The following is a 23,360-nucleotide window of genomic DNA, read 5'->3' on the forward strand; positions in this document are numbered from 1 at the left end:
ATGACCAGGAAAGGTTTTCATAGGGAAATGGAGTAGGCAAGGGGGCTTCTAAAAAATTTACTGGGTGACACTGGTTAATAACATTGAATTTCAAGTATACAATTCTATGATGCATCATCTGTATACTTGAATTGTGTGCTCATCATCCAAAGTCTAGTATCCTCCTAACACTATACGTATATTTGACCCCTTTATCCTCTTTGTCCTTCCCTCACTCCTCTTCCCCTCTGGTAACCACCATACTGTTGTCTGTGTCTAGGAGTTTGTTTTATATCCCACATGAGTGAAACCATATGGTTCTTGTCCTTTTCTGTTTATTACCCTGAGCATGATACTCTCAAGATCCATCCATGTTGTCACAAATGGCAGTATTTATCCTTTCTTATGGCTGAGTAGCATTCCATTGTATATATGTACCACATCTTCTTTATCTAATCATCCATTGTAAGACACTTAGGTTGAGTCCATGTCTTGGTTACTGTGATTAATGCTGCAGTGAGCATAGGGGTACACACATGTCTTTATGCATAAATGTTTTCAAGTTTTTTGGGCAGGTACCCAGAAGAGGGATTGCTGGGTCATATGGTAGGTCTATTCTTAATTTTTTGAGGAACCTCCATACTGCTTTCCATAGTGGCTGTACCAGTTTACATTCTCACCAGCAGTGTACCAGGTGTACCGGTTAATAATGTGGATTTTGTAATCAACAAAAACATGATTTCAAGAGAAACATCAAAAGTGCTTTATTCAAAGTAATGTCCATTGCTAGCTACACATTCCCCCCATCTTTCAGGTAATTTGTGGATACCATCCCAATAGAACATTTCTTGTTTTGAGGCAAACCATTCAGAGACCCAATTTTCCAATTCTTCATACGTTTTGAAGTGCTGCTCAGAAAGGGTGTGTGCCATCGACAGGAACAAGTGGTAATCTGAAAGAGCAAGGTCTGGTGAATACAGCGGGTGGGTTAATACTTCCCAGGCAAGATCTTTTAATGTGTCTTTAACTGGTTTTGAAGTGTGTGATGGTGCATCAGCATGAAGCAAAATTACTTTGCCGTGTCTTCTGGCAAATTCTGGTCATTTCATGATCAAAGTGTGGTTCAAATTGGTTATTTGTTGTCGGTAGCGATCAGTATTAACGGTTTCATCTGTTTTTAGAAACTCATAATACACCACACCTTCCTGATCCCACCAAACGCAGAGCATTGTCTTCTTTATCAACCCATGATTTTGTGCGTTTGGGATTCTCAAAATAAATCCACTTTTCATCACCAGTCACAATTCGATGCAAAAAGACTTTCTTTCATGCCGTTGAAGCAATATTTTACTGATGCTGATGACTTTTTGGTTTTCCATTTGTCTTTTATTCAGTTGATGTGGCACCCATTTTCCTTCCTTTAAAATCTTTCCCACTGCTTGTAAACGATCAGAAATTGTTTGCTGAGCAACATTTAATCTTTCTGCAAGTTGTTTTTGAGTTTGACACGCATCGTCATCCAATAATGCTTATAACTGTTGGTCTTCAAACTTTTTTGGTTGACCTGGATGTTCTTTGTCTTTCACATTGAAATTATCACTTTGAAAGCATTTAAACCAGCGTTTACAAGTATCTTGAGATGAAGCATGTTCACCATAAGCTTCCTGAGGTATAACTTTCAGCAGCATTTTTCTTCAAAATAATGAATTAAAACTTTCCGCAAATGCTTTTTTTGGCACAAAATTCGACATTTTTAAGTATATAAATATCTATGATGTTAACACCTTCAGCAAATTTGACATAAGAAGGTTTGAAGCTTGCTGTCAATACAACGAAACAGCATACATATCAAAATGCATCTATATCAATATATGTGTAACTCCATCTATTGAAAAAAAAACTGCATTATTAACCAGTACACCTGGTATAAGGGTTCCTTTTTCTCCACATCCTTTCCAATACTTGCTATTTCTTGTCTTGTTGATATTAGTCATTCTAACAGATGTGAGGTGGCATTTCATTGTGATTTTTATTTTCCTTTCCCTTATAGCTAGTGAAGTTGACCATCTTTTCATACATATTTGACTATTTGCATGCCTTTTTGGGAAGTTGTCTATTCAGGTCCTCTGCCCATTTTTTAATCGGAATGCTTGGCTTTTTGTTATATTCTTTTTTAAAAAACTTATCTTTATTGTTGAGAGCATTACAGATGTCCCTCAGAGTTGTATGAGTTCTTTATATATTATGAATAACTAGAGGCCCAGTGCATGAAATTTGTGCACTGGAGGCGGAAGGGGTCCCTCAGCCCGGCCTGTACCCTCTCTCAGTCTGGGAGTGATCGATCGCCCTGCAGAGGGAGGCCCCGCCCACCCACCGCAGCACCGCTGGCTAGGTAGCCTGGGCCTCCCTCTTTGGGGCAATTGATCGCGGTTGCCCCAAAGATGTAGGCCCTGCCCACGGCTCTGCGATGTATCGCCCTCCACAGAGGAAGGCCGTGCCCACCCACCGCTGCCTGCTGGTGGGTGGCCAGGGACTCCCTCTACAGGGGCAATCATAGGGCGATGGCCAGGCCTGACCAACTGCATTGCACCTGCCTTGGCTGGCCTGGCGCCAGTGGGTGTCATAGCGTGGTAGTTTAGACAGTCATTCTGCTGTTCGGGCCGTTTGGTCAATTTGCACATTACACTTTTATTATTATAGATAGCCCCTTATTACAGGTATTGTTTGCAAATATCTTCTCCCATTCAGTTGGTTGCCTTTTTGTTTTGTTGATTTCTTTTGCAGTGCAGAAAACTTTTTTGTTTTATGTAGTCCCATTCATTTATTTTTGCTTTTACTTCACAAAGGGGCTTTTTAAAGCCTGAAAGCTTCTACATGATTTCTGGGAGACTGGGAGGACTCCATTATCAGTGAGCAAAAGAGTGTGTTAAATCACTTTCAATGAGTTACCAAGTTACCTAGCTGGAATAAACAGTTCTACCTCTGTAAGAGAAAATACCTAATGAATTAAATTTAATGTTAACATGTGAACATAAGAAGCATTTACTTAACATTTATAAAGTTCTTCCTTACAGAGAAAACATTTATAAAGTTCTTCCTTACAGAGAAAGCATATTCAATGTGGAGGAAAAATCCGTTCTGAATCTCAACTGGTTGGTCCACCCTTATTTAAGGTATTAACTTCCACCTAGTGGTGAATTCTAGAACTGAAGTCATGACATTCCAGGAAAAAACTTTCCATAAACATGCCTTAAAAAGTCCATTTTCTGTGACCTCACATTATTTAGAAAAAGAAAAACAAGCACACAGTTACCTCCATTTTCTGATTTTTCTGAAACACCAGACAGTTTCCAAAAGGCCTTCATCTGTTCCGCGTTCCTATAATAACAAATATCTTCAGATTAAGTGGCTAGTATTACACCTTATTCATAAAGGGCACTCAATAAATAAATGTGTTTTAAATATTTCACTAGAACAACTAAATGTGTTTTAAATATTTCACTAGAACAACTATAATATCAAATTTATTTTCAATAGTATCACCTGGTGAAAATATTTGATATATGTTATATATCTTTCTCAATTAATGAAATTTTTATTAAATTAATGGAATTTTTACTAAATTATGTAATTCTCATTCCTACTAATTATAGAGAAAAACAATGTGTAGATGGCTCAGTTCAGTACTCAAGATAAACACACTTTTATTAAAAGGTTAGAGTCTATACTAATATTAATAGAGAGCACAAGAGAGGTAGTTAAGAGATGAGAGTAGAATATCTAATACTACTAAACACTAATCAAATATGTGTTCCTATAGGTATGCCAGATGTTATATTTAATCCTGTAAAATAATTATTATGATCTTTATTTTTAAAAATAAAATGTTTAGAGAGACTAAGCAATTTGCCTAAGGGTAAAAAAGTCTTAAATCATTCAAGTCTGGATATTGACACCAAAACTAGTTTATTTTGGATTGAGGCTACTGTGGCTTAACTAGTAAAATGAACATCTTTTTATAGCATAGTTTCTATGGGAAAATGCACCAAAACTTTTCAAACTTACACAATTTTCATAACTTAGGTTCTAAAAAATTGGAGGTTAAAACACATTTAGCAGGAATTCAGAAATCTCCTAAACTTACCATATTGCAGGAGGAAGGGACTGCATGTTTGTGACCCCTCCATCCACAGGTACCACCACCTGTATGTTGGAAAGCACACTTGGCATCACCATAGCTTCTGGGTTGTACTTATAATCCACTCTAAGATCTGTGGTGCCAGCACTACATTTCCAGTATGTTGCAAGATTTAGAGGTGTAGACTGAATACCATTTGATGATACCTTTAAAGAGAAAAACAAATCATTACTTGGCCTGAAAAGTAAACAAGTCAGTTAATGACATATATAAGTTCACAGAATCTGTTGTTATCCAGTGATTATTTATGCTTGTAATGTTTGAATATCTCTCATCATTCAACATATAATTCATAAAGAATCTTAGAACTTAGATTTAAAACAAGAGAAAGGGATGTGTCACCATGAAGTTCTGCAAGTCTGGAATTAGAATATTTTTCAACTTCAAATGGCTAATTTTAATCACATGACCCATAGTAAATGGTAAAATTCTAATTCTTTAGTTCCTTGCTCAAAGGACTCTCTTTAGTTCCTTGCTCAAAGGACTCCCTTTCGATGAGACCTACTCTGATCACCCTGTATAAATTTACATTGAAAATACAATTTTTCAGAGCTTATCTTTCACACTTCTTACTTTTCCATACCACATATTTTCAAACACATTATTTACTTCTTTACTGTCTATCTCCCCATCCAACTCTCAGCAATTAGCAAGCACTGAATAATAAATGTTTGTTGGATGAATGATAAATTGATACTTGGATTAAACTTTAAGCTAATTTAAATGGCAGCAGCACTTTTTTACTCTTTAGGTATTTATTTCCTAGAAACACAAGCTATTTAAATACAATTACTCTATTAAAAATTCAAACAATATAGAAGTATAGGAAGTATATGCAACAGGAAATTAATCCCTTGGCAGTTCCTCATTGTTAGCATCGTAGTACACATATCCTTCTAGACTTTTTAGGCACATGCAAACATAGAGACATCTCATTCTTTTAAATAGCTGTAATTCATGTAATCAATCTCTTTCTCTGTGGATGTGTACTTCAGTGGTTTCCTTTGTATTTTATGTTCTTTTTTCCCGCCCATTTGTGTGATTTCTGAATAAATTTCTGGAAGTGGAACTGTTGAGTTAAAGGTTAAATCTGCCCTGGCCAGTGTGGCTCAGTTGGTTGGGTGTCGTTCCATGCACCAAAAGATCACTGGTTTGATAGGTCGACAATTTGATTCTGGGTCAGAGCCCCCAGTGCAGGGTGTGCAGAAGGCAACTGATCTCTCTCTCTAAACATCAATATAAAAAAATTAAAAAAAAAAAAAAACTGTCTTCTAAGAGATTCCATTAATTTGTACTACTAACAAGTGATCACACTCTTAATAAAGCAATCTTTTTTGTTTTTATTAATCTGATGGGCTAAAACCAGTATCTCATTGTTGTCTAAATATTCACTGCTCTTCGGGGGGGGGGGGGGTCAATCGGGGATAAAGGAGACATATGTAATACTTTAAACAATAAAAAAAATATATTCACTGTTCTGATTTCTACTGGCATGGCACTTCTGTCCATAAGTTAACTATCTATTGAGTTATTCACCTTTTACTTACTAATTTATAAAGGCTCTTTGGAGTAAGCCTTTTGGTCTATCTTATATATTACAAATACTTTTCCCTCAAATTAAATATTGATTCTGTTCAGGGTTTGTTTTAGCTAAATATTTTATACACAAATTTATTTTTGTGTCAAATATCTGTGTCAAATATCTCACTCACTTCTTGCATGGCTTCTGGGTTTTGTACCATTCTTTGAAAGGTCTTCCATACTTCAAGATTAAATATTAACAGATATTATACATATATACACACATATACCCATAAGTATACATATATTCACCCATAATTTATTTTAGTATCTTTATGGTTTCATTTATTAGTAAACCTTTGACACATGTAGATTTTATTTTGATTTGGAGTTAGGAATTTAGCTTAAATTTTTTCCCCAATTATCTAGCCTTCTGCCCCAATACCATTTATTGAAAAATTCATCATTTCCACATTGCCTTAAAATGCTACTTTGTCATATAAACAATTTTCCATTTATTCTTAGATTTTTGGACACTCTAATTTGTTCCACTCATCTGGCCATCTACTGTTGTGCTAGTCGCAAACTATTTTAAATATTGTTGCCTTATAATAATTTTCCCATTAAAACTAAAACAGCACTTAACTTTATTCTTCCAGAAATATCTTGAAAATAACTGTCAAGTCTCTAAACACAAATACATAAACACCTCAAGTGGGTTTTTGATTAGGAATATACTAAATTTATGTTAATTTAGAAACAGTTAAACTTTTTTACATTAGTTTCCTGAAAATGAATGAAGTGTTCATTTCTAACTATATTCAAGTCAGTAGAGGTTGTGTTGTTTCTTCCTAATTATTTTTTATTGTGAATGTTTTGCTGCATTAGTTTTCCTGATTGTTTTGAAATCTATTAATTTTTAAACTGATCACTTTACTAAATTCTCCTATATTCAAGTTTTTTACTTGATTTTCTTGAGTTTTCCAGGAAAAACGGATTCCTTGTAAGTAATAATAATTTTGGTTTCTGCTTTCCAATACTTATTACTACTTATTCCATTCTCTCGTCTAACTGTACTAACCCATCCAGAAAAATCTTATATACTAATAGAAATCATGGTTGTCTTAGCCATTCCTGACTTTGATTAATTGCTTTAGGTCATTTATTAAGTCTGATGCTGCTGGTCTTTTCAGATTAAGGACGCATTCATGTATTTACTCAAAATTTTAACCAGAAATAGATGATGAATTTGATCATCAATACCATTTATTTATTGTCTAAAGTTTCACATGTCTCCTTTTTTCCCTCTTGACCCCCTCCCCTAAACCATTCCCACCTCGGGCAAGCCCCCACCACCCCAGTGCCTATGTCCATTGGTTACACTAACATGCATGCATACAAGTCCTTTGGTTACTCTCTAATCCCCCACCCCCGCCATTTGTCTCTGGATCTATTCTTGTTCATCAAATTATGTTGATCATTATATCCCACATATGAGTCCACATTGTCTTGAAATGCTAGTGGTCAAATGGTCACAATCTCCATAGGCTTAACAGATTTTCTGATTTCGAAACATCCTTGCATTCCGGAAATGAACCTCATTTGGTATGACATATTCATTTAATGATCTACAATATTCTATTTGTTACTATTTTAGACTTAGGATTTTTTTCAATGACAGGACACTCACCTGATACTTTAATACATCTACATTATAGTAAGAGGCAGCTGGATTTTGCTCTGATAGTTTCTTGAGGTAGACAGTAACGGCTTGCATGTTCATCCAAAAATTTTTTGTGTTAGAATCACACTGTGATGGATCACTGCATGCATAAGAAATATTTTTGTTATTTATTTGACTTTTATTTACCCTTTGCCTCTGTGTAACAATTTGGTGATCTGGGAAAAACTAGCAGAAAGGAACCAAAAGGTGGGATGAAGGAAAGCTAAAGTTAGGGAATAAAGAATAAAACATACCAGAAGTTTGCCTGAAAGATGATAGACAGAAAAGGATGTAAGAATGTAATAATTACTACCACCATAAAAAATAAAAAGACAGCAGAAAGCTGTTCAATCATAAATAATTTTGGTATTGTCTTCAAATTAAATTATTATTGCTTCAAAAAAGCAAGAAAATGTTCTTAAAAAGAAATTCCACCTTTAAAGCAAAAGTACACAAACCTGAACACAAGTTGCGAATTTGGAAGAATTTGCTCTAGTCTGCTGATATTTTTCACCCTGAAGCTTAGCACAGCTGGAGATGGATTGCTAGTGAAGACTTTAATAATCCCACTTGGAAATGATATTGTCATGTCACCAGTGATCTTCACAATACACCTGAAATTGGAGATTTTGAAAATTTTGAATAGTTTAAGTAAGGCACTTTAATCTCCATTTAAAGCATATCTGGTTTAAAAAGGACTTTATGTATATTTATCATAATTATGAATGAATGAACTTTTTTCAGTTTAATTTTTTTTAAACGATCCTTTGTGAAATGGCATACTCAATACAAATGTAGGCACACTGGTAACTCCTTTACTTGTTTACCAAAACCACCCCCTGGCCGTCCCGGAAGGTAACACTACCCCCACTGCAGCGATTTATCCTTCTAACCGCCACAGATAACGTCCTCAGGGTGGCAGTCCGTGGTAAATGTCCTCCTTGTTCCTCATTGCCTCTTCCAACTCCATGTTCCTTCTTCCTTCCAAAAACCACCAGCTTCCTTTGAAACCCATACCATTGAACTATACTACTCACTAGTCCATCCCTTTCAAGTCATCTTCACTCCCTTTCATTTTCTGAAAATTTTAGCTCCTAGCCTATTATTAGTAAGTACTGGTACAGACAGACCATCATAATTCTTATTGATTTCAATATCCATGTAGATAATCCTTATAATATTTGGTCCCCTAGTTCTTTAGCCTGTCACCTCTAATGATTCTATCTTCCAGTCCACCTCAGCTATGCTGCAGCACCTACATAATCTCAACTTTAAAATCCCCACTTATCTAATCACCACTTTCTTTTTCCCCCAACTCATCCTGTCTAGTATGGCATTTCCAACAATTCTCCAACCTCATTAAAACCTCCAAAATGTTATTCCTACCATCCTTTTCACTAACCTTCAATCATTACTTCTTATCCGAATTTCCTCCCATCTTGGAATATCCCAGTCCATCATTACACACACTCATATGCATAAGTCCTCCCTGTCCTCTCTCTCACTTGATCATGCTTACTTGGCAAAACACAGTCTTTGCTAAGTTCAGCTCCTCATCTAAATCTATAGAGCTGAACATTACTAGAGCCAAAACTCCTAACTGGGCCCTCTTACTGTTACCTGACAATTCTACTACAATGCCTACATCTTTTCTTACCTTCACCCTTTCCCTCTAATCTGTAATGTTCCCTCCCCCTATTCACAGCCACTTTCCTTTGCTGATTTATTTTTCAGTGAAATTTAAAGAACCTTCTCATACTCTCACTACAGAACTGCTAATCTATCTGACTCTGTATCCATACCTTCTGCTTTCTCTCCTATTTCAACTGATGAGTCTATGCACCCAAGGCCAATCCTATCACCTGTGCCCTGAAGCGCCTCGCTTACATACTGAAGGATTTCACTCTTGCAGTTGTCCCCCTTCTTTCCTGAAGGTTCAATTTTCCCCATAAATATTGGATCTTTCCCATTAGCATACAGATGTGCTAAAATGAACAACAGCCTTAAAAAACACTAAATTAATAAAAATCCTCCTCTAATTCTACTTTCTCTCTTCTGCTTCTACCCCATTTTCCTGCTTCCATTTAAAGCAAAACATCCTCAGAGTTGTCTGCATTTGCTTTTCCTGTATATAGGTGTCTTTTTGCTCCTGAACAGGCTTTCATCTCTACCACTCTGCTGAAATTGTTCTTGTGAAGGCTACCAGTGACCTCCAAATTGTCAATGGTCAATGTTTTTTGACCTGTTAGTGGCATCAGATATAGCTTCACAACCATCCTTCATGAAAGGGTTTATTCCCTTAGTTTCTGGGACACTGCTCTACTGGTTCTCTCCTCACCTCTCTTGTTGTATGCTATCTCTAATTCCTTTGCTGGATCATTCTCATCTTCCTCTTTTCTAAACACTGGAGGGTACCAGGACTTAGTTCTCATCAAGTATCTTCTCTACTGTCTAAGGCCCCTGTCTAAGGCCCCTGGTTTTAAGTATTATATACAAATTAATGACAACTAGACATTTTATCTCTAACATAAATCTATGCCCTGAACTCCAGAATCATGCATTTGAATCATGCATTTGACTATCAACTTAATATCTCCGTTAAGTTGTCTTAGTACTTCAAACTTAGCAGTCTACTCACTCATTATATCTTGACAACTGTTTTCAAAATATATTCAGAATCTTACTTCTGTTCAGCATCTCATCTACTAATACTCATATATAGAAGCCACCATCTTCTCACCTGAACTTCTATGGTTAACTCTCTCTCTGCATCTACTCTGGCTCCTTAAAAAACATTAACCTCATTACTCTTCTGCTTAAAAGATTCCACTGGCTTTCCACCTCATTCAAAATAAATTCCAGTTTGGCCGGTATGGCTCAGTGGTTGAGCACTGACCTCTGAACCAGGAGGTATGGTTCAATTCCAGTCAGAGCAGATGCCTGAGTTGTGGGCTCGATCCCCATTTTTAAATAAGGTAAAATAAATTCTAAACTAATTACCGTCCATCATGCCCAACCTAAACTAGTCCCTCTATAGATTTATCCTTGACTTCTCTCCTCCTTGCTTGCTTCTACTCAATGACATGGCTCTCCTTGCTGTTTCTTAAATACGCCAAGCATGCTTTTACCTCAGTCCCTTACACTCACTGGAATGCTCTTCCTTCCAATACCTGCATGGCTTACTCCTCAATGTTTTTCAAATATCTGTTTAAAAGGGTTTCGTTGACCATTCTATCTAAAATAGTAGCCATCTATTGCAATTGTCCAACCCCTTACCCTGGTTTATTTTTCTTCATAGCAAATATCAATACCCCTAATATAACATTATTCATTCCATATATATTCAGTCATCAAATACTAGTATTTGAGTGCCTACTATGTGTAAAAGTGTCTGTGCTGAGGATACTTTAGTTCTTCTCTCCTAAGCTTGCATTGTTGTGAGAGAAAACTAATAAAGAAACTGTTTCTCTCATGATAATGCAAACTTATAACAGTCTTACATATAATAGGTGCTCAAATATTTAATGAATGAATGTAGGTTGAATGAATAATGTTCCATGAAAAGTAGAGATGGTCATTCACCCAAATATCATTTTCTTAAAATAAGGTCTCAGATATTAAACATACATTCTAGGGCTCTCTTGCAATTGTCAGACTTTCACAAAAGATATATATTAGGCCAAGGTTCTAACCCGATCTAAAACATCATCCTGCTTTACGGATACGTAAAGCAACACATGTGTCATACTGGTCATAAAGCCTGGGCAAGAATATTAATTGAGGGGAAAATCACTACTGCTGATTATAGCGATTTTTCTATTGGAAAGACAATCCTTAAATGACTATATTTGATAGCAAAAAACAGGTAAAACAAAGAGAAAACCCTAACTTACACAGTTTCAAACTTAACTCTTAAAATTGACCACCACATTCTTCCACCCCCCCCCCCCACACACACACACACACTAGTATATTTGTATCTTTTTAAGACTAACTTGGTAGGATCTGCTCCTTTAAAGTAGGCATTAACAGATTCTGTAAGGGCGACTGCCACAGGTAAGGTGTCCTGATTTCCAAGGCTGACAGGGCTGGGACCTCGTGACACACCTAGAATACAGACAATTCACTTGTTAAATCCTGCCGAAAAACATTTATTAAATACCAAGACAAGTATATTCACAATGTTAGCTTGTCACAAATGACTCGATTACTGGTTTCAAAGATGCCCCAAGTAAAATCTGGGGATTAAAAATATAGCATAAAATAATACAAAGGACCAAAACAAAAAATCAGGAAAACATGTCACAATGACTTTTTCTTTTAAATGTCAAGACACAGAAGGGTTGGGTTAAAGAATGTCAGAAGGTAAAGTCCTTTATCTGAAGAACTAAGATTACTAAAATATGGCTTCAAAATCATTCAGATACTACATTCTTTTCAGGTTCTACCCATCATATACATCAGGGCATTAAACTGGATTTTTGTATTTATTATTATTTTCTTTTACCCCTTCTTTCTCTATACTTGTATTATATTCCCACATTACCTTGTCTTGATAAATGTAACTAATAACATTTTTATAACTTTCCTGACATAAAGTTCAGATACCTTTAGGATAAAATCATAATGAAGCAGTGTTTTAAAAGCATAATAAAGTGTAACAAAGTTAAATCTATGCATGTGTTCAAGTTTCTTTAATAGAAAAATCGCACCAAGTAGTGCACTGTGGTTATTTTTTCCTTACTAGAGTCCTCTTCCCACTTATCCTTCATTTAATATATAATGTGATGCAATTTATAAAAGTGATGCAAGCCGAAACCGGTTTGGCTCAGTGGATAGAGCGTCGGTCTGCGGACTGAAAGGTCCCAGGTTCGATTCCGGTCAGGGGCATGTACATTGGTTGTGGGCACATCCCCGGTGGGGAGTGAGCAGGAGGCAGCTGGTCGATGTTTCTCTCTCATCGATGTTTCTAGCTCTCTATCCCTCTCCCTTCCTCTCTATAAAAAATCAATTAAAATATATTTTAAAAAATAAATAAATAAAAGTGATGCAATTTGTAAAAGTCGATAGAATAATTAAAATAATTAATTCTTATTTAAAAAATGAGTAACCTAGGTCAACCTATAGCTCTGAAATTTGAATGTACGCTTTTATTATACAAATGTTGCAATGTTAATAGCCATCAGATATTTTTCATTTCAGAGCTGATAACCTAAAGTGAAAGACTGAGTTACTTTTTTGTTGTTAATCCTTACTCGAGGATATTTTTCCATTGATTTTTAGACATTGGAAAAGATGAGGAGAGACATATCGATTAGTTGCATACTGCACAGGCCAAACTGGGGCCGGAGGTCGAGCCTGCAACCAAGGTACAGGGTATGTGCCTTTGACCACACTTGAACCCAGGACCCTTCGGTCTGTGGGCCAAGGCTCTATTCACTGAGATAAACCAGCTAGGGCAAGGATCAATTCTGACAAAAATCAGTACTGGCTTTCTCTGCCTCACAACTAAAACTGAGATCCTACAAATAGTAAGAAAGATCTTTTGTTAGCTTTAGAGGCCAGGAAGATTTTGTGATATTCAAGGATTTGAAGGAATTTTGCCTTAGAAAGTTCTTCAGTTAGAAAAATACTTGGCAACAAGAACTGCTGCTTCTATGTCACTAGGAAAAGTAACTCCCCACCCAAATAAGACAACTTAAAATTCCAGATGAAAATTAAAAATCCAATAATATAAAAATTTATCACAAAAATCACACTAGTTATTTTACTAGCCACTAACATGGGCCAGACACTTTGCTGAGGAGGCATGGAAAAATAATGCCTTAAAACTGACATATTCTTTCTGCTTCTTTTCTAATTTTTCTGTGGTTACAATAGCTTTAGAGTTAAGACTTATTGATATTTCTCAATGTTGAGAGAACAGGGAGATGGAAGATAATGCAAAAATATTGTGTTTTTATCATCGGGAATTTGATATCAATGGAGCCTGTATAGCAACTGAACATTATTAGTACAAAATTGAGATAGTTAAACCTTAGGAGTTATTCTTGATTTCTGAGACACCATACAATGCTGGAAAAGAAAATTTTAGATAACGAAGTCTTTTTTAGATACACTTTAGGATCATTAGTTAACATATACATTTGCTTTTGATACAATACCTTGTGAAGTCTCACAGTGCTTTTCAATTTCAGAGAGTGTCCCAATCAAATTATCATCTTCTATCATATTTAAATAAAACAAAATATCGCAAGAAAATACTTTCAAGAAACAGTAAGAATCAAAAATTTATATCTAAGCAAAGAATTGAATAAGCATCATAATAAAGATAATTTTTTAGATAGACCTTAAAGAACCTTTGTCGTACAAAATCCACACACATCCTGCCTGCATCATCATAGTCACTTACCTACTTGTGGTTCTACTGGCCACACTGAATCAAACTATAAACTATGTACCAACTCAATCAAAATTAAAGGTTTTGTCACAAAGAGAAAACCTTTTGAATAATCTAGGGATAATGAAAAAGAACTAAAACTAATTTTGGTACAGACCACCTGCCTGATTTCTATGTATTTTATGACTAAAATATAGAGTCTGCAGAAACAAATTAACAAAACCACATATACAAAAAAATATAAGAAATTGCTGTTATAGCAAAGACAAACTTGTTAGACATATTGTGTTTACATAAAGTTAAAAGATGGGAAAAATGCTATATTCACAAAGGTATATAAAATAAGATGGTTAACATCATGTTCAGACATTGAGAAATCATTTTTTATCTCATTTTAGCCTATATTACTTAGGCCATTTTTACAATGGCCACAGACACAAAGGCACTTCTCCTATGTTTTGAAAATCTAATTAGACATATTTAAATCAGCTTACTTAAGGCTGTGATTCTCATATTAGCATGCATCAGAATTATTTGGAAGGCCTGTTCAAGGACTGCTAACCCTACTCTCAGCATTTCTGATTTAAAAGGTTATTTCTATATACAGTAGTTCCTTGGGTTACATCGGAGATCTGTTCCTATGGCATGACGCAACGCGATTTGCCGTAAGTCGGAACCCACCTACATAAACACCTACGTCACTCACATGGAGCACATACACAGCAGTAATGAAGTGAAACAGTAAAAAAAAACTTAAAAGAATTCCTGACCTTTACCTGTGGTAAATAAATAAACATAAAACACATATGTACATACATTGAAATGACAGAACTTTTTTTTATATATATATATATATATAAATAAACGATGGCGACGTAACCACAAAACGACGTATGGCGAGTCCAACATAACCCGAGAAATGTCTGTACATAAAAGCCTAAGCGACTGAATTACCATTTGACTGGTTGCTATGACATGCACTGACCACCAGGGGGCAGATGCTCAGTGCGCAGGAGTACCGCTCAGCTGACTGAGGAATGCTAGACGCCAGGCTGAGGGTTGCTGACACAGCTGCAGAGACATGAGCCTCTCCCACCTCCACAGCAGCGCTCCCCAGCCTGCTGCTTCATGCACTACTACATCCCCCGAGGGGTCCCGGATTGCGAGAGGGCGCAGGCCAGGCTGAGGACCCCACTGATGCACGAATCCATGCACTGGGCCTTTAGTTTCTATTAAGTTTCCAAGTGATACAGACAGATGCTGCAGGTCCAAGGACCACACTTAGAGCACTACTAACTTATATTCAGTTAGTACAAATCAGTGATGTACATTATCGAGGATAAGTCCATTATTACTTAGAAGCAGCAGCAAGGCGACAGTTATAACTTTGATAAGAAGTTGTTACTCCCAAAACACAGCTCCTTTGTTTAAGTGGCTTTGTGCTTTGTTTACTGTACTAACAGTAGGTGAGAAAGGTAGTAACAATTTGCAGGAAAAATTGGATAAAGGTATAACAAATCACTCTTGAGCAACATTTAAATGTACTACTGAATTTGTTCAGTGAGGTTTAGGTTTGTATGGCTATGCCCTAATACCTACTTTTATAAATCTTTGTAATTTAAATTCTTATAGAAAAAAAATTATTCATTGCAAACATAAACTCCCCCTCCCCACTTCTTTTTTTTTTTCATTGAATCAATTGTTTTTAAAATACAAACTCTGTAAGAATGCAAGTATCAGTCACGGTAGAAAGGGCTACATTACATTTTGCTGTCAACTACAGTAGTTATATTGGTTGGTTTATAAATTTGATGCCTTTTTTTTCAATTACAGTTTATATTCAGTGTTATTTTGTATTCGTTTTAGGTAAATCTGATGCATTAACAGTGTTAACCACGGTTAAAATTCTCCTATTTAGATAATAAACTATGAATAAGAAAAGAAAAATGTAACTAGTTTGATAATGCCAGGTGTGTTTCCAGGAAACCCAAATTTCTAACGTTAATGTCATCACTAGCCCATTAAACAAACAACAAACCTTCAGCCTGATCATACTTTGAATGCCAGCTCTCATATGTAATCCATGAAAATCCCTTACCTACTGTGGGAGTATTGGCAGCACTCAATGAAGCAGAAGATGAGATAGAAGAAGAACTTTCTGCCCGGGCTAAAGGAGCAGCAGGAGGTGGGCTGGTATTGGAAGTTACAGGTGGGCTGAATGGCCTGGGCTTAAAAACAAAGAGTTATTTATCAAAATGGTAAGACAATTCCTCCATTATCAGAAAAAGATTATTAGGTATCAGGTTTATTTCATCTTAATATACTTAAACCAAATTTATAATGTGAATTTTTTATAACTCAAAATTAGAGATGCATAGATCAAATAATTTTTGAGGCTGTATTAAAAGTTGAAAAGGTTATTTTAAAATAATGCTGTCAAGAGAATCTTTGTACATAAAGCATTTTCTGTATTTCAAAAAGTATGCTTAACCCTTTGCACTCGCTTTTTTCTCAATTCCTTTATTCTACTCGGGATTTAATTTTTTAAATACCCCAGATTTTACAAAGCGCGGCAGAATAAGAAAACTGAAGTTTCTTTTCATACAAACTTATTTATGTGGATTTTTTTATATTTCAAATTGATACATTCAAAGAGTATAAAAAGAGCGCTACCGATGCTAACCGTGCGAGTCACACTCGACATCCGAGTGCAAAAGGTTAAGATAGAATCTCAGAAGTCAAATGATTAATTTAAACAGTATGAAGGCTTTCCACACTTACTGCCAAACTGCTTCCCAAAAGGTTTACTGACTTTACTGCTTTATAAATACAAGAAAATATTTCCCTGCACCCTTGCCAACAATGAATGGATGGGCTTTAGGAGATAAATAAACTACCTAATGTTGCTCAGGTAGTTAATGGCTGATAAAGGTGTGCTTTTAACAACTATATTTTACTACCTCTGAATAAATAAGTACCTATGCATTCAAAAAAATATGAAAGCATATATATGTATATATAAATGTTAATAGCAGTTACTCTTTTGAGTGGTAAATACAGAAGGAATTTTTTGTTCTTTGTGTTTTCTCTATTTTCCAAATTTTACAACATGATCAAGCATTGCTTTTGTAATCAGGAAAACATCCATGTTATTAAGATGTAACAATTTTTGTATTACTTAAATAATAACCATCTCCTTAGCAGCTGGTATTTAGTCCTTCATTTCACTTCCACTAAGTCTGTTCATTGGGAATAGGGTTGTAAAAGAAAGATGTCACCATTTCAACACTTGGTGCTCAAGCCTTTTCATTTAGTCATGGAATACTCTGTAATAGGCCAGGCATTATGCAAAGTATTAAGGATATGAAACGGACTATGGCATAGTCCAGTAACGGGGGCACACACAAAGAAAGTATAGCTCGTGAGGGGGAGGAAGAGAAATACAATGTGATTTGTGCACTAAGAGAAACATAAGCAGAATATGAGTATAAGAAAGAGAATGATTAAATCCACCGGGGGAGAAGTAATGATCAAAGAGGGCTTTATCTAACGTGGTGATATTTAACAGGATCTAAAAGAAAACTGAGGAGCATTTCAGATATAGGTGGCATAATAAGACATGGATGTATAAAAGAGCATGATGTGTTTGGGGAACAGTGGAAAGTTTCAAGTGACTGGAACCTAGGCTGCAAAGAAGAGAAAGTTGGACAGTTCGTCTGGTAATGCAGGCAGTTCATCGAAAGCCTTGTACATGCAGCTAAAATATTCAATCACATGAAACACTGGATATGTATATCAGGAGAAAAAGATTAAGCTTGACGTTCAGAAATTTAATTCTGGCAATTAGATCAGAGGCAAAAAGACTGATGTGGGAGAGCCTCACTCTGACTAGACCCCATAAAATTTCTTTCACTATCCGACAACCAATGCTTTTTTTCCTTTTGTTCTTTTACAGCAATATGTGTTTAATATGAAGAAGTCAATTGAATGATGTGAATTAGTATCCTTTTATACAAAATAAAGCTGAACTAGATGCTCTCCAGGACTTTCCTGGCAATATACTTCTAAGGTCTAAGAACCAAGGAGAATTCTATAAAAACAGCTTCTTGGTTGTGAAACAATGGGTCCTGAATAGTATTTTTATAATGTGCCAACTTTCTCAGAAAATTTTTTTGTCTTAATGTCTTGATCCACAGGTATGATAATGAGGTAAGATGGAGGAATGAAGGAACTATTGTTTGGGAAAACCCTTCTATACTTTGAAAACTCCAGTAGAAAATTCCAAGCATTTAACTGTAAAGGGGACATAAAGATATCATTTGCATCTTAAATCAAAACAGTTATAGTTTTTTAAGAAAGAGAAACACCTGAGTACATACTATTTCATTAATCCCACTGAGTTTGCCTGAAGTAAGCTTTGGTCTGGAAGCAGGCCTTGGAGGTGGGACAATGGTGCCTACAGAAAGAGGAGTTGTGGGCCTGGCTGGTGGGGGGAAAAGAAAATTTGAAGAAAATTATTAGTATGTAGCAATCCTGACATAAAGACATTCTTTTACAGAGAACTGTTAGGATTCAAAGTTCATTTTTCAGGAGTTTAAAAAAAAAAAAGAAAGATATTTGGTGAAATACTGAGAGCCTATCAATGAAATACACTCTTTTTGAAGCTACCAATATTATTCCTGGAAAAAAATAATTAAATTTTCAAGAAAACTGACACACATAAGTTATATTCCTGTTTCAATTATTTATACATATAATAGCTGATGTAAATAAACAATTTAAGGCCTAAGGTCTTTAGTTTATTGCCCATACACCTACTTTACAGATAGTAATGAAAGACCAAGCCTTTGAAACACCTTCAAAATAGGAACATGAACTCTAAATCAAACACTTACCTTTAAAACTGTAATTTGACTTTTAAATTGAACCACATTTTAACATTTTTTTGTGATAAAAGTATTAAAATTATCTTTCTTTTTAAAATTTCCCTAGCCAGTTTGGCTCAATGGATAGAGTGTTGGCCTGTGGATTGAAGGGTCCTGGGTTCGATTCCTGTCAAGGGCACATGCCCGGGTTGCGGGTTCGATCTCCAGTAGGGGGTGTGCAGGAGGCAGCTGATCAATGATTTTCTCCCATCACTGATGTTTCTATCTTTCTCTCCCTGTCCCTTCCTCTCTAAAATCAATAAAAATATATTTAAAAATAAATAATAAAATAAAAATTTCCCTAAATCATTCTAATTCATTTTTGTTAAGTATTGAAAATAATCTAACTTTCCCTAAATCCTATATAAATTTAATGTTCACTGTTTTTCAACACCAGTAGCAAATTTTGCAATTTTATAAATCAAATACTAACCTCAGTATTCCTAATTAAAAACTCATCATGGTAGAAATTAATGAATGGAATTCAAGTATACATCATCAAAAGTAACATAATTCAGAAACTGAAGAATATAATATGGATGGGAAGAAACATATTTTAGTAAGTTTTATAAGTTTACAAATGTGTAAAGTTAAAAATATGTGAAATGGTCTAAGGATATGCATGGGAAACAACAGGTAAAGCTGAAGGCCCTTGGTCAGCAATGGAGGAATGGAGGCATGAAAAGGAAGAACATGGAGGTGACAGGAAGCAACCTAAAGAAAAAAGGTAGTTGACACAGGACAGAGTAAATGCGATGGGGCTATCTAATCCTATCATATGAAGGGATAACATATATAGGCATCTTTTAGGTTGCTTGAAGAAAAACAGTAGAAAGCTGGTAAGAAATCAAGTTTAGTTTCTAAGGCTGCTGCCTGTTTCCAGTCAGCAGCAGTTCTTTCATGCTGCACTCCTACTTGAAGCTATACACTGGGAGAAATGTGCACTAACCTGAGACCATATCTCTTCCCTATGCTATGAGAGACACATTTGCTTTAAAGACATGTTCATTATTAATGAAACCAAAACTGGCCAATACTCAAAGTTATTTCAAACTTGTGAGAGAGCCTAACATAAGAGACATTTACATCTGAAACTTCATTATTGACTAATCATTTGCTTCTCCAAATGGCATTCAGACTGACTCAAAACTAAGCCTAATAAAAGTGTTAAGTTCAGCTTCTTCAAATAATCAGAAATTGATGTTTGAGGAAAGCCAATAAAACTAACACAACTGTTTATAAATGAATCTACCTGCATATGCCAATTAGGTACTGCTTCCAGAAGCCTTTGAAGGAGACTACTACAACTGTTTACAAGCTTACATGTCTTAATTGTGGATTTTTGGTAGTAGTGGTGGTGATGATGGTGAAGCTTACTTCCAAGAAATACCCTTTAGATACAGTATATCTAATCTAATAATAGACAAATATGCAAATTGACCGCACCTTTGCTACACCTAAGCCACGCCCACCAGCCAAGCCACGCCCACCAACCAATCAGGATGAGTATGCAAATTGCCCCAACAAAGATGGCGGCTAATTTGCATATCAAGACTGTTGAAAGAAGCCAAGAGCTGCAAAGGGGAGTAAAGCTTCGAAGAAGCAAGCAAGCCAGGGGGGCGGGGGGAGGAGAAGGGAGGAGCGAAGTCAGGGCCGTAGGCGAAGGGAAACGTGGGCAGGCTGGAGGAGAAGACGGGGCCGGCGGCAAGGGCGGAGCGGAGGCGGGGCCGGGGCCGAAGGGAAACGCGGGCAGGCTGGAGGAGAAGGCAGGGCCGGCGGCAAGAGCGGAGCGGAGGCGGGGCCGGGGCCGAAGGGAAACGCGGGCGGGCGGAGGAGAAGGCGAGGCGGGTGGCAAGGGAGGAACGGAGGCGGGGTAGAGTGCAGCAGGAAATCCCATTGCAGGAATTTTCCTGCAACGGGAAAGCTAGTAAAGAAATAAAAGAAGTGGCCTGTAAAGGAAAGAAGGATAGAAACAGCAGACAGGAGCTAATCTACCCTCTGATAATGCCTAAAGAGAATAGACAAGGCATGTTTCCCATACCATTCTTTACCTGAATAAAGAAAGATACTAATCCAGACTTGAGAAGCAATGATGAAGATGCAAAAGAAAAATCAGCAACACTGTCAGCTTCTTCTGTCAGTAATTTTTCAGGACATGTGACATTATGGCAAAGGCCACTTTGATCTGCAGAGATGCGGGTGTTAGAAGATCTCTCATCCAAAGCATCGGGAAACCCAAAGGGATGTTCAGCTTTCCAATGCAATCTCTGGAATGCTGTCTGAGCTACACTGGAGAGATGTACTTGTAACAACTTCATCAATAAAGGAAATCCACTGACTTTGTGACCATGAAGCAAAAGGAAACTTATATGTGTTCTCTGGTGGTGCTATTAATTACTGTGAAACAATAATTATCTCTATCAATATCAATATCACTAATATTCTTTGAAGGGCAAATAATTTATGACATTATTTTTCAGACTATATAGAAAGGTTAAAAATACATACCAAAGTTAATTTAAAAATTAATCGAAGGTTAATAAATGCTTTATCATATCCTAGCTACTAGCTACTAAATATCAAATGATTCTTTTGTGATATGGGCAAAACATTCTTTAGACAGGTAGCAAGAGGAAAAGAGCTTTTTTAAAAATGAAGAGACTGTGCTAAAGAAAATAGTGAGAAACAAAGAGCAGAGTTACATACATAATTAAAGCCTCTGGGATACCAATGTGAAGATTTTTATTAAAGATTTAAAAAAATAATTTATGAAAGAATATTTAAAAAATTGAAAAACACTGCTTACGACCCTCTTCATTCTAAATACAAAACACCATTTTGACATTATCACTAACCAAAAGGAAGACCTAACGACAACTTCAGTTTTTCCTGTACGATTTTAGTTTCCTTATACAACCTATTAGTAAGGTTATTTTTAGAAAACTAATTAGTAACAAATGCCCATTCAGAAAGGATATAATGACACTTCAGAGTATGTTCAACTATCTATTGACTATCTCTTGCTGTTTTACAAAAATTAGGTACAGATCACTTTCCCTTCAAATTCCAAGTTGTTTCAGGTTCAGGTTGCCTAAAACACAATTTTAAAAAATTTGTTTTAAAATATTAGTCTCTAGCCTGGCCTGTGTGGCTCAGTAGTTAAGCCAACATCGACCCAAGAACCAAGAGTTCTGGTCAGGGCACATGCCCGGTTGCGGTTGTGGGCTCGATCCCCAGTAGCAGGCATGCAGGAGTCAGCTGATCAATGATTCTCATCACTGATGTTTCTATCTTTCCCTCTATGAAATCAACAAAAATTTTTTAAATAAATAAATAAATATTCGTTTCTAAACAGTCTAATTTTAAATACTAGTGTTTGTTTTATTGTTAATAGTAAATTGTTTCAACAAGGCTTATTGTTTTGTTAATAATGCCAGAGTGCAAAAGATTTTAGAATTTGTAAGACCCAGGTTTGAATCTATGCTTCATCATTTCCTAGTTATATAATCTTAGAGAAGTTCCTGATAATATAAAATGGGGACAATAAAAACAACTTCATGCGCAGTTAATGAAGTGAAAGTAAATAACACATATGTTACTCCTAGCAGAGTGATATAGCAGAATCTCAATTGATTCAAATTCTTTCCCACTGTTCCAGCACTCCCTTAACCCCCAATACTACATGTATGGCATTTCTAAAATCCCAGAGAAGGTTGAAGAGCAACTTAGAGAAATTTTATTTCCTTGCTTTGAACAAGCAGTGATTTTATTAAACACTAGAGGCCCGGTGCATGAATCCGTGCACCAGTGGGGTCCCTCCGCCTGGCCTGTGGGATCGGGCCAAAACCGGCTCTCCAAAATCACCTGAGGGGGTCCCAGATTGTGAGATGGCACAGGCCAGGCCGAGGGACCCCACCAGTGCACAACTGGGGCCGGGGAGGGATGCGGGAGGTTGGCCAGCTGGGGAGGAATCGCAGGAGGGCTCCAGGGCGTGTCCAGCCTGTCTCACTTGTCCCGATTGGCCAGACCCCAGCAGCAAGCTAAGCTACCAGTGGGAGCATCTGCCCCCTGGTGGTCAGTGCACGTCATAGCAAGCAGTTGAGCGGCCTTAGCATATCATTGGCATATTGTGCTTTGACTGGTTGAATGGATGACCGGACACACATATTATGCTTTTATTACATAGGATGCGTTTTTCTGATGCCTGCTTTGAGTGTTGGCAAATGGGATTTTTTATTTTGAAGAAAAGAGAAGCTTAACATATTATTGCCAAAACAATTAAAAAGGATTGAAGAAAAGAGAAGCTTAACGTATTATTGCCAAAATAATTAAAAAGGATTCATCAAGTCCTTTCAGACTTGGGAATTGCTTGGGAAGTGCTAAAACCTTTCTGGAAAGCAGTTTGGCAATAAGTAGCAATGAGCATACCTTGTAACTCATAATTCATATATTGAAAAATTATTATAAGGATACTATGAGACATGTGCACAAAACTTGTTATATTGATGAATGTTCATAATATTAGAAAATTAGATCCAATGTAAATGTCTATCAAGAAAGCACTGGTTTACATTAATGCATATCTATACAGTTGAATTTTATCTATAAATAATA

At 36.3% G+C, this 23,360-nt stretch overlaps 1 protein-coding gene across 1 annotated transcript in view; it reads right to left on the reverse strand.

The window, feature by feature from the left end:
• FCHO2 (FCH and mu domain containing endocytic adaptor 2) overlaps positions 1 to 23,360 on the reverse strand; it is a 136,306-nt gene that overhangs the window by 8,211 nt on the left and 104,735 nt on the right. The window contains exons 18-24 of the mRNA XM_054715177.1: positions 18,201 to 18,304; positions 15,920 to 16,049; positions 11,417 to 11,528; positions 7,880 to 8,035; positions 7,389 to 7,521; positions 4,124 to 4,323; positions 3,293 to 3,357 (exon numbers count right to left, since the gene is read on the reverse strand). Of these exons, the coding sequence (XP_054571152.1) occupies positions 3,293 to 3,357; positions 4,124 to 4,323; positions 7,389 to 7,521; positions 7,880 to 8,035; positions 11,417 to 11,528; positions 15,920 to 16,049; positions 18,201 to 18,304 (900 nt within the window). The remainder of the gene's footprint in view (positions 1 to 3,292; positions 3,358 to 4,123; positions 4,324 to 7,388; positions 7,522 to 7,879; positions 8,036 to 11,416; positions 11,529 to 15,919; positions 16,050 to 18,200; positions 18,305 to 23,360) is intronic.

Source organism: Eptesicus fuscus, chromosome 4, assembly GCF_027574615.1.
Source record: "Eptesicus fuscus isolate TK198812 chromosome 4, DD_ASM_mEF_20220401, whole genome shotgun sequence".
NCBI classification, from domain to species: Eukaryota; Metazoa; Chordata; class Mammalia; order Chiroptera; family Vespertilionidae; genus Eptesicus; species Eptesicus fuscus.